At 31.8% G+C, this 12716-nt stretch overlaps 1 protein-coding gene across 1 annotated transcript in view; it reads left to right on the forward strand.

The window, feature by feature from the left end:
• The first annotated feature begins 544 nt into the window (after window positions 1-544).
• Window positions 545-12716, forward strand: part of LOC106684231 (carbonic anhydrase 2) — a 24966-nt gene continuing 12794 nt past the window's right edge. The window contains exons 1-3 of the mRNA XM_067052523.1: window positions 545-688; window positions 8515-8565; window positions 10397-10558. Coding sequence (XP_066908624.1) covers window positions 607-688; window positions 8515-8565; window positions 10397-10558 — 295 coding nt within the window. The 5' untranslated portion in view covers window positions 545-606. The remainder of the gene's footprint in view (window positions 689-8514; window positions 8566-10396; window positions 10559-12716) is intronic.

Consider the following 12716-nt stretch of genomic DNA (forward strand, 5'->3'; position numbering starts at 1 on the left):
TTTATATTTATTACCGCTTAGCCTTATGTATTTATTTTATGCATGTATTAGAGTGTTTTTTGAATTTTAATAGATCATAATTGTGGATGACCATGTTGGGTTTTTGTGTGCATATATTTACAATTTTTATATAATTTGGACTATAATTCTGTTTTTTGATTGATAGAAAAAGAGAGGTTTTAAAATAAAAATTAAAATTAAATACACCTATAAATAACCATAATGTCTAATTTTAGCACATTATTCAAAATTTTTATAATTTGATTATTTATATTGTTTTATGCTCTGACTATTTATAGTAATAGGCTTAAAAAAACTGTTCTTTACCAGTAATAAGTATGCTGTATATGAGGTAACTCAATGAAGTTTAGCAGCACAAAATTTTTAATAAAGTAATTTCTCTCATGTTCGATTAGATAAAATATAAGAACTTATAAACTAAAACCTAAGTATAGGGGGATTTGAAGAACCAGTGCAAGTTATATAATTGTTATATTCTCGTCTAGCTGTGAAAAATTTAGCAAATATAAATTCATCACATCTTGCGTAAAGGAAAACAAATGCTAACGTTACTGGGCCTTGAAAATCATTATTTGTGGCTGGTTTATGGAAGCACTTGCTCTTAGTCTGATAAACCTTCACTACACCAACCTGTCGAGAACAATGTATGTGTTATTTTTCCTATCAGGTAAGTCACTTTCTAATATTTTATTTTCATTTTGAATGAAATACCGTGTAAATCACATATCAATTCCATTTTGAGTACATACCCTCGATAAAAAATAAACAGGAAAAATGTTTTCTTGTCTAAATATTTATATAAACCTCTAATAATAGTAACAAGGAAAGCTGTTTCATGATTGTATAACATTTGCATTGCAATCACAGAGTCAATATTTTAAAATACACAATGACAAAGGTGTAGAAGTTAAATGTCGTAAATTTTGTTTAATTCGAGCTGGTTTAAATAAATTATCTAGAAATCAGTTTTCAATGTTTTAAACATTTAGTAAATTTAAGAAGAGAACATTCCTTGTTAATTACTTTTCAATATTATATCTTTCAAGTCCTCATTGATAACTTTTTAAATCACATGATTGAAAACTGGGCTATACAATAATCATATCACTCCCTAGATTATCAATTAATTTATTTAATTAAAAATTGAATCAAAGATAATCAGTTACCTCTTGATATAAAGATAAACAGTAATCTTAATTATTAGATGATAGTAAAACAATAAATAAAGTGAATTAAATTCTAGAAAAAGTTTATGGTAAGGAATAAATTTTTCTTCTTCCATCATGTTTTAATCTATAATTAGTAATTTGTTTTAGGAAAAAAAAATTCTAAAAGGTTTAAATGTTTGTTTAACTTTTTCAATCTACATAGTTATGAGTTTTTTTTTTTTTTTTTCTTTTGTTTTTATAGTAATGCACAATAAAGTGTTAAAGTTGAATTATTAAACAAGACATACATTATACACTATTTTAAAATGAACAAATACTTAAAGTGCAACCACCATGCGATGTAAATTAGTATTTTCATTAGCATTGCAGTGGTGCTAAAAACAAATATTTTCCCAGTGATAGAAAACCTAATAATCTAAAAATTATAATCCTAATTAATATCTATAGAACTATTGTATGATATTATAGCTTATGTAAATTTAACAAATACATTGATACAATATTTTAATTAAATTAAAGAAGTATTATATTTAGTTTTCCATAACCAGAAATTTAAAAATTTGAAATTTATTTATTCTCCAATACTCTAGTAGTATCTAAACCTAGCCCTTTTTGAGAATATTTTACAATTCTCTCCTGTGCAGTTCCCAATTCAAAATTCGAAACCACACCTAGCAAAAACATTTTAGGTTTCCTTCTCAATTTTGTTCTCCAAAATTAACATTTTTAAATTTTTTTTTATAAGAATCAGAATTCGTATGAGACAGTAGATTTTATATATCTGGTTATTTGCTCAGAGAGATGTCCTAAAATTCAGGCTCTTCCATATCGCAAAATCTTATCTAATGTAGTTTGTATTCCTTTAATTCTGCCAATTAAAAGGAGTAAATTCAATTTTATCTCCACATGTTCACCATGCATAAAAGAAGGATATGGGTGAAGTAGTGTACATACAATATGTAAAACATGTACGAGGTCTTGGATCATGTTCATTATCAATTTTTCAATACAACAACTTCTGAGAAAACAAACACCCTTGAAACTTCAAACATCTTACAAGTATCCTACCCAAAATCAAACATTAATATTGTCAATAATTTAAAAAAAACTAGTATAACATTAATTGAATAATGAATATTTTATGTGTTTTTTGCCTTTCTCTTGATTATTTTATAAAAAAGTGATACCATAATTTTAGCTATCTGAATTTTAATGTGGTATTATTATGTTTTTATGACAGATACGAATATTTTAAATATATAAGGATTTTTAATAATAATGATGCAAAACGTTTTTAGAAAAGGTTGTAATTTAGTAAAATTATTTATATAAGTGTTTAAAGAAATTTAATGTATGATTTTAGGTATTGATTTAAAAATGGAAAATACGTAGTCCAAATGTTGTTTTCCCAGAAACAATATCGAAAATTTATTATCATTTTATTTTTTTTACATTAATTGTTTAAACAAAATCAAATCCTTTAAATAAAAAAAAAAAAAATTGAAATTTATAAATCAGGTTCAGTGTACCATTTTATTGAAGTTCAATATTCTGTATTCATGGGTCTTTAGAAGTGATTTTTTTTTAAACTTAATCAATTAGGTTTTTTAATTGCTTCAAAGTTTTAAGTTATACAGATTAGTTGCTCTTTCGGTATATTGGAAGTGGTTATTGATGATCCTCAAGAATAAGTTTGAAATTCTTTCAAGTTCTCTTGAAATCCAAACTAGTAAACACAAATAATCTGATCTATAATGAAATTTTTTTTAAAGAGTAACTTCTCAGTCGTTTTCATAAACATTATAAAAGAATTTGTAAGTATAAATACAGTCAATACTAAAATATGAACCTTTCCATTATAAAACTACTATTAAATTTTTGTTTAAAAGTTATAGTCTTTTTCACTGAAACAGTTTGGGTTGTCATGGTATGATAGGTTTTAACTAATTTATTAACTATTTTAAAAAGCTTCCTCATTATGTACTTTTGTATTTTTTTATTTGGTTTGTTCATTATAAGTATAATTTGTTGATTATAACCATATCTGTAAAGAGATGAGAACCTCTATAAATTTATGGTATGAGAAAATATAGGCATGCGTAGACCAATACAGTTCATAAATACAATATTTTTAACAAATCAGTTTTATTTTCACGGATTAGGCGCTAGCTATGAGTTCACTCACTACCAAATACGTACCACTAGTGCTGGCTGAAGAAGAGTAACACTAACAAAAACTGTTGAGGTTACTGGAAAGCTGAAGGATATTGGAAATTTAGATAAAAAAATAAAATCAGAAGGAGTAGAAAGAGAACACAAAATACAAAAAAAAAAAAAAGAAAATCAAAAAAGAAGGAAGAAACTAAAAAAAAGTAAAAAAAACTCTGACACCATTGGAAATTTAAAAAAATAAAATATACTCTTTTCAATGTGATAGTAATAATTTAAACACCATTGCTCGTTTCACAGAAATTAAAAACGATTAAAAGTTTTCTTGAATTGACGAATTAATCAATTGATGTTTTAAAGATTTTGTTTGTTTCGTCGTAGAACGTTTGAGAAGAAAAGAAGCTAATACATGTCTTTTTTTGGGGGGGTTGAATTTAATAATATTGATTCAAAATTCCTAGACCTATTAATTAATAATTTTACAATACATTATGCTAAATATTTTGAAAATTCAATAATTAGTGAAATAAAAAAAAATAATGTAATTAATAAAGTTCCTAAATAAAAAATTAAAAGTTTGAAACTTATTGGTATTTTAGCTATCGTCTTATATTTTTAAAATAGAATTAAAAGCTTATGTAATGGAAAATAACAGGTATTAATGACCTTAGAAGTGCCTGATAGCCGGACCCAGTATAATTTAAGATTTCAAAGATAAGGCATGCCTCTTCGAATGCACAGTTTAAATATAATTTTATGATCTTTTATTAGGTAAAGACATAAAGTAACCATTAGGTAAAGAGTAGTAATTTATTAGTAAAGAATAGTAATTTATTCAGTCAACCTAGGGAAGTAAGGAATTAGACAAGGCACATCCAAATTCGTCATGTAAAACCAAACTGGACTTCATTTCTGAAGAGAATATCCCACTATAATTATCAAAATAAAATACTGACTACAAGAAAGTTCAGAAAGCATTCATCTATGAGCGGAGAAAGTATTTATTCTTTCAACATTACAAACAACTTTGTTTTATAATAAGATAAGATGATTGAGGGTCCGGTCAGTGAAAACACAAATAAGTAAAGACTTATTGACTGGTATTATCAATGCGTTTGGACCAAAATTTCATGTCTTTATCAGAGCTAATAGCAAAAACAAGATAACAACCATAATAATTAAATGGGAGTATGGAATACCAAGAAACATCAGAAGATAATATAGGTACATAAATATTGAAGAAAATTCATAGTGTAATGCTATAAGAATATTGATTAAAATTAAGAATTAAAGAAGAAAATAATAGAGATATCAAAATCAACTAAATAAATACATATACATATTGGAAATTATTAAACATTGAAGTATTATAAAAGATATAAAGAAAAACCTAAATGTGATTAACTGTATGTCAAAGTAGAATAACAAAATGAAAGAAGTAGATATAAAGTTATATGAGCTAAGAGTAATAAGTAATATAAATAATAGTAGTTAGACGTGATGAATATAATTAAGGTTAGGGAGAAAGAATAAGTAAAAAGTGGAAACATAGTAGAAAAGAATAAAAGGTAGTTAATAAAAGAAACATACCGACTGAAGGAAGATCCAACACCAAGTACAACTTGGGCAATCGTGAATTACAAATCAGCGGAAATGCTTTTAGGTAAGGTATCGACTGAAGTAAAAAAGGCAACTATAAACTAAACTAACAGTTAATAGAAAATAAGATCAAAGTGAAAAAAAAAAGTATAAGAATTGAACAATGATTTATAGAGCTGCTTGTAAAGTGAACTCAAATGGTGAAGTGGTGAACTCAAATTTAAGGCGGGGATAGTCGAAAGGTGCACAATTTTTAAAAGCCAAAGGCTACATAAATTCGTTTTATGATTGTCTGACAGTCAATTGCATAAGACAAATTTCAGGCGCTTTTTAAATATTGCTCGATTTAACCATCTTAAAGTCTCTCCTTCCCGTTTTAAGCTAATATTTCAAAAGTGATATAGGGCCGTCGCTCTCTGGGGATTTAGCGGTTAAGTATCATATATATGCTTGTCTATATAATTATTTCATTATGAAATTTGTATATATACACTGTAATAACATATATTTGTAATCGTAACTATATATCAATAAAGAGGATTTGAAAATAAAAAAAAAAAAAAGGGATTTAGCGGGGCGGGTCCGGCGGGGTAAGATTGCCTTTTTCTGTGTTATGATCTCCTCTTGTGAGATTGTGACATGTCGTACATCGACCAATATTCTCGCTACATTTGTCTGTTTGAAAAGTCAGACTACCACAGAGGGCGGGTTTCGTGCCGTGAGCGTCGGTCCTATATCACTTTTGAAATATTTGCTTAAAACGGGAAGAGCAGACTTTAAGATATTCAAGAGATCATAACACACAAAAAACAACCCTTCCCCACCGTACCCATCCCACTAAGACCCCCAGGGAGCGACACTCCTATTTCACTTTTGAAATATTAGCTTAAAACGGGAAGAGGAGACTTTAAGATATTCAAGAGATCATAACACACAAAAAACAACCCTTCCCCGCCGTACCCATCCCACTAAGACCCCCGGGGAGCGACGGTCCTATTTCACTTTTGAAATATTACCTTAAAACGGGAAGAGGAGACTTTAAGATAGTTTAATCGAGCCATATTTAAAAAAGCGCCTGAAATTGAAAAACGGCATGAAACCCGCCCTCCATGGTCGCCTTACTTATCTGTCTTTTCAAATAGACGATTATAGCGAATAAGTTGGTCGATGTACGACATGTCACAATCTCACTAGAGGAGATCATAACACAATAAAAAGGCAATTAAATATGAGGTGTTTCATTCAAAAACCAAGTAAAGTCCATTTTTTAAAAAATCTATTTAATCAACAGTTTTGTACCAGATTATAGTTTCAGAATACAACGTCTTGTACGGAGGTTAGATTTTGAGATCTTAAAGAATGGCTGGATACTGTGTGTTCAATTATTTTCAGTGTTACCAATTTAAGACGTAAATAGAAAAGAAAACAGTAGCCCAAGATAATAATAGATAGATAATTGGACAGGATGAGTCTTACGGGAACTAGCCGTAAGTCCTCGAAGGATGTAAACTTGGCTTTGCAGGATTCAAGCTGGCCGACGCAAAGGTATAGGTAAGTCTGACAGGCACGAGCCGGCATAAAAATATATCTGATAAAAATTCAAGAAGGAAGGTTATATGTATAGGTTATGTAGTACACTATATATATGAATTATAAACATCTACAACCTACATTGCTGATATTTATGTTTCCTTTCAATTCACCTACCTTTATTTTTTCCTTTTTATAATGAAAATTGATCAAATTTAATGTGATAGCCGACAAAATTCAAAGGAACACAACAAGTATGTGGATATTGACGTTTGTTGCTTCCCTTGTCTGCCAAGTATTCGTACAAATCCTGGATTTGCGTCGTTGCAAACGTGTAGATCCAGCATAATAGATTTGAGTTGTCAAGTCTCGTCAGATTGACTCACACATAACAATTTGCAATGTTTCACAATTATTTACACGATAATAAGTAATGATATATAAAAATCTGTCATTGTTTTAGATCTGCTAACAGATGAATATCTATGCATTCTGATCATCAGGAGAAGAAATATAAGAACACTTACTATAGTGTAAGGTTAAAGGGTCAACCCTACACAAGCCATGTAATGGGATAAACTGCTACACATACGGATCCTTAATGGAACAAGTATCTGGAGCAGGAATATGGAGGATGGATAAGCCTAATCAAGGCACATCCATTTCGTTATGAAAACACACCACAGTGTTCCAGGCTGAGGTGTTTGCAATAAATGTCTGTGCCCAGAATTTAATAAAAGAGGGCACGAGGGAAAGACTAATTACGATCTACACGGACAGTCAGGCCATCTATGCGCTGAATAACTATGTAATCCGCTCCAAATTGGTGGAGGAGTGTAAGGCTAACCTGAACTCTCTCTCCTTGGCCAACAAGGTGCGGGTGGAATGGGTGCCTGGACATAAAGGCATTAAAGAAAATGAGCGAGCGGACTACCTAGCAAGGAAAGGATCTGAGTATGTTCCTCTCATCTGACCCCTTTGTGGAATTAGTCTCAGCAATGCGAAGAGACATATCAAAAAGATTGCTGAGAGCAAGGCTGGGTTACTCTGGAGAAATACCAGAGGGATGGAACAATCAAAAATGTTCCTTAAAGGACCCTGCCCGAAAAGAAGTAACTGCCTTCTTAATATGGAAAGGAGTATTTTAAGATGAGTGACAGGTCTATACACCGGACACTGTTAGCTACATAAGCATCTCTATAAAATGAAACTGATAGAGTCCCCTATCGGCATGTTCTGCAGAAAGGAGGCAGAAACTGCTTACCACATCATGTGCAAATGTGATGCAGTGGCAAGAACACGATTCTTTTTCTTTGGTAAGGATCGTATCTTGGATCCCAAACTTTGCAAAACAGTGGATCCTTATACAGTGTCCAGATTTGCAAAGGCAATTCCTGCCTGTTTTGATCAGAGGAGGGACGGCGTACAATAGGCCCTCTGTGGCCGCGGTGCTTCTTGGCCGGAAAAAAAAAAAAAAAAAAAGATTAATATTGTTGCTCTCTGTGTTTTCATTAATTAAAGCATTTCCCCAATCTTTGGATTCAATAACTAACTCTTGTTTAAGATTGAATATTATAAAATTCTACCGATTCGGTGTAAATACATTCTTTCTATATTGTTTATATGTCTAAGTAATTAAATTGAAAAGTTTCTTATAAAAAATCTTAAAGAAAGGTTGAATTTATAGGTTATGTTGTATTATTTATATGAACACTTTTATCATCTACAACTTACATTGCTCATATTTACACTACCTTTCAGTTCGCCTACCTTTATTTTTTCCTTTATATAATGAAAATTGATTAAATCTAATGTAATAGCCAACCAAAGTCCAAAAGAACTTACAAGTATGTGGATACCGACGTTTATTGCTTCTTTTGTTTACGAAGCATTTTTACAAAATTTGTATTTGCGGCAAGTAGCAAACGTTTAGCTCCAGCATAATATTTTTGGATACATAAAATGGGATTAGGTATAATTAATTAATTTTCTTAGGAATAATCAAGTGTTTTTATCTCTGTTTCAGTTTTGCCCAGTGTAATAGGAAATGGAAATTTATTAGACTATACCCATGAAGGTATGTTCCTATATTTATTATTATTTTTTTTTTTTTATAAGTAAAATTACACAAGCAATAGCTACATATTACACCGATATAATTTCATGATATAACAATTGTTGGTGGATACCTTAATGTTATTTACCAAATTTATTGTATTATAGTTTGAAAGTTTACTTTTAAAACTCTAATCACTTATGACTATGTTTCATGGGTGCACCCAGCGGAGCCAGGAGGGGACAGCTTCCCCCCCCCCAGAAGTGAAAAAAATTATTAATTTAATAAAAAAAAAATTTCAAGCAAATACTGATTGTTATAACTAATAAAGTACTATGACAATTACATATAATTTAGATTTCAATTACCTGCAATGTCGCAACCTGATTGACTATCCCACCTGCTTTGATTTTTGGTACGCCCTTGCTATGTTTATATAACTCACACATTGCATTGACATTATTCCTTATTTGATCATATCAGTGTCTAAAACGTGAAATGGGAGTGAAATTTTTAGATTCTGAGGGCAAAGAATTTCTTTCATTTCCTGCAAGAGTGCAAACTTCCCTGCCTTCCCTATAAATCAGCGAAACGAACTCTAAATGAGTGAAATGTGTTTATTTATTAAAACAAAATATAAAAAATGAGTCTATTTAAGTAATTAAGAATACATAGACAATGCAAATAATATCCGTCTGTCGAAGCCTGCATGCAATTTCATCTAAAACACATAAATAACAAAAAAAATTTTTTTTTAATATAAGCTGTATGCTATAAAAAATATATAAGTCAGTAATTTAAAACAATAATGTGGTATTTATGTTGAAAGAAACAAAACATTAATATAAAACTGTGGTATGGAATCGATCCCTCACATGTTAACCAACATAGCTGTTTTCCAGTGTAGCCCATCATGCATGGTTGCTAATAGCCCTCCAATTAGAGCCTCATAATAAACTGTGTAATCATTTCGGAGAGCAAAATATTTTCTTATAATTTCACTATACTTGTACAGGTTGTCAAGGAGTGAATGTTATCTTCCTTTTCTTCGGAGCTACATACCGGGCAATTATCTATACTGTCATGTTTCCATGATTTTACACTTAAATTGAGTAATTCCGCTCTACACAGGAAAATCGACCGCATCGATCAAAATCAAAATTATCATTTAAATATGGCGTTTGATTCAACCGCACATAAGGCACTTATTGTTTTTTAAATTTTTCTAGGAGGTCAGAAAAAACCGCACATAAGCCTGCTTACAAAGAAAATCTAGATCGGAGACATTTTTCACGATTACATTGTTCCTCAGATTCCTTAACGCTATATCTGATTGCGGTCAATCTTCCGCACAGATCGTTAACATTGGAAAGATAGAGATTAACTCTATAATATTGCTCGAATTCCAGCAACTTTAAACTTTCTTTTTTTATACCACCTGTTTTGGTATGATATGAGGTAAGCAAAAACCCAGCATTTCCAGAACTTTGGAAATATAATAGAAATGAGTTTTCAGCTTATACGAGTATATCCAGGCAATACCTCTTTCCTAAACTAAAATATAATTACTCGTATGTCTGGGAAGAAGCAATCATTTTAAAAATATCTTTTAGTACGTTAGTTCTCGAAGCCCCACGTCATCCCTGCTTAGCATACCACCGCCCGAGAGATAAATTTGTAAACTTCTAATTTACTGGATTTATTTATTTTATAAGCCTAATTTTAGTCATTAGTAAGTCGAAATTAAACGCTTTGTCTATACCAAAACGTAATTCATTACTTCTTTTTAGATTACGGTAAGTAGAGATTGCTTTTAAGTATAGCTGTAACTTAGAGGTTCGTGATGTTACAGAGCAGCACAAGTGGGAAAAACACTGCTCCATCGGGAAGCGACAATCGCCGATCCACATCGACTCGGAGCTGGCTATCCCGCTGCCTTTCCCAGCGCTCGAGATGGTCGGATTTCATAACCTCGTTCCATCACCTGTATTCATCACCAACAATGGTCATTCAGGTTAGTTACGCCTTTGAAACAATCTAGAGGATTAATTACTTTCTTCTAAAGGCACCTCTACACGTTCGCCAAACAACAGCGAATTCGAGCATGCGCAAGAATGTATATGGGTTATTTAGATTGGATGGTACAAGTTGGCCTAAATTTGCGGCCGATCAGCTGAGTTTCGGTTTTTGAGCACAAATCAACAGGCGCTTGTGCTGCATCAAAACATTTGTTTACAGTTGTAGAAAAGAGTACCAAGAGGGAGTAAGCTGCCGGGAAAAGTGGGGCCAAAGAAGTGGGCCTTTTGAGAACTCCAGAGGTGTGGCAGAGGAGTAGGGACCAATCATTGGACTTTCCTATCAATCTTAACGTAAACATTAGCTCCAGCTAGCTAACTCTTCATTTTTTCCTAGAAGAAAAGCAAGATTTGCCACTCCCCGGGATAGAATAGGTGGGTAACCTGTGGAATAATCTACTATTAAGGTAAATATTATCATAATTGTAAATATATCAGTTTAATAAATAAACGTAAATAAAAGAATATACTCATTCACAGTAAAGTAATTCTTGCAGGCCGTGCTTCTTACGGACCTATGTTGTTTCAACAGTCATTACCCCAGGGCTATCAGTGTATCAATACCTTTGACCACTACCCGGAATGGTCCCTCCCCATTCTCTGTAAGTCCCCCGGCAATCATGCTACCACTGCAAAACCGCCCTCAGCAGACCATGTATTCCCGTCTTAAAATTCCATGCGGCAATACAAGATTCTATGTCTATGTGTATATATAATTAGGTTTAAGTAAATTGTATATATTAGGAGGTAGGAAAATATATATATCAATACGTTTCAGGAAATAGCAAATATACACATTTAGATTTATTATATTCTTCCTCCTATCATTTGATTTATTTAATGTTTTTTCTCACACGTTATTTCCTGACGGTCACCTCTGTTTTATTCCTATCATTAGGACCTATGACTCGTACCCGTCAAGACTTACAATCCCCTTCATGATTCCATACTCGTAATCTGCAGAACGAAGTTTCCTTCCTTCAAGGACCTACGGCTCCTACCGTTACGTTCCTGCAAGCCCCTTTGCAACTGCAGAGTCGTACCCTGCAGAACGAAGTTTCCATCCTTCGTAGACTTTCGACTCGTATCCGTAAGACTGATGAGTGATGAGTGAGACTGATGCTGTCCATTCACCTCCTGACCTGTTTCAACACGCATTACGAGGCCTTATGGTATAGAGTACCTCACATCTTATAAATACAATTGGACTCAGAACCATCTTGTTTAACACAAAACCTCGACACGCCCTTTGTTTTGTGCCCAAAAATTGACAATCGACGGGTCGGCCACAAATTCAGGCCAACTAATACCAGCCAAATCAAATAACCCATCTTGCGCAAGCATGAATTTGCCATTTTTGGCAAACGAGTAGAGACACCTTCACAGTTGTAAGCAGAAAAATTGTTTAATATATATTTTTCCTTATATTACAATTATTTATATATAACCAACATAGCAAAAATTGTTTTATTTTTGGTCATTCTGAGGACGCTTGATAACCCGTGTCTATTAGCTTTGAGTTTGTTTTTAGATGACACGAATTATTATGTAGTTGATAAACTTGATATATAAATATAGTAATTTGTCGGGGGGTGCGGTCAGCAAAGAACAACATAAATAAATAAATATGATTTTGTTTAATTATGTTGTTCTTTGCTGACCGCACCTCTCCCCTCCCCCGTCAACTTCTCCAATCATTAATCTACGGTCAAACTATCTACACCTCATTATAAATATACTAGTTTTACAAATATGCACCAATAGTATTACACTTAACATTCGTAATTTATTTGCATATATCGATTTACACTGCTCGAAACAACAATCCACAAACGAAAAATAAAATGTAAATTACAATTGCAAGGAAGGAAGGAAGGATTTGTGTTCATTAGAGTTTTCCTAATGCAGCAGTGGATTCCAAATTTATTCTCGGCGGCGTACGAATTATTAATGAGCATTCATTTCGACAGTTATCTAATATGAAAATCTGTCAATACACTTCTAGAATATAAATTAAAATTCTACAAGAATGATCTTGTGATAAAGGAAGGTAAGAAAAAAGGAAAACAAATAAAAGCCTATGTGTATTTCTCTTAT

The sequence above is a fragment of the Halyomorpha halys genome, unplaced genomic scaffold (assembly GCF_000696795.3).
Source record: "Halyomorpha halys isolate HHAL.00 unplaced genomic scaffold, Hhal_1.1 Scaffold558.1, whole genome shotgun sequence".
In the NCBI taxonomy this organism is placed as follows: Eukaryota; Metazoa; Arthropoda; class Insecta; order Hemiptera; family Pentatomidae; genus Halyomorpha; species Halyomorpha halys.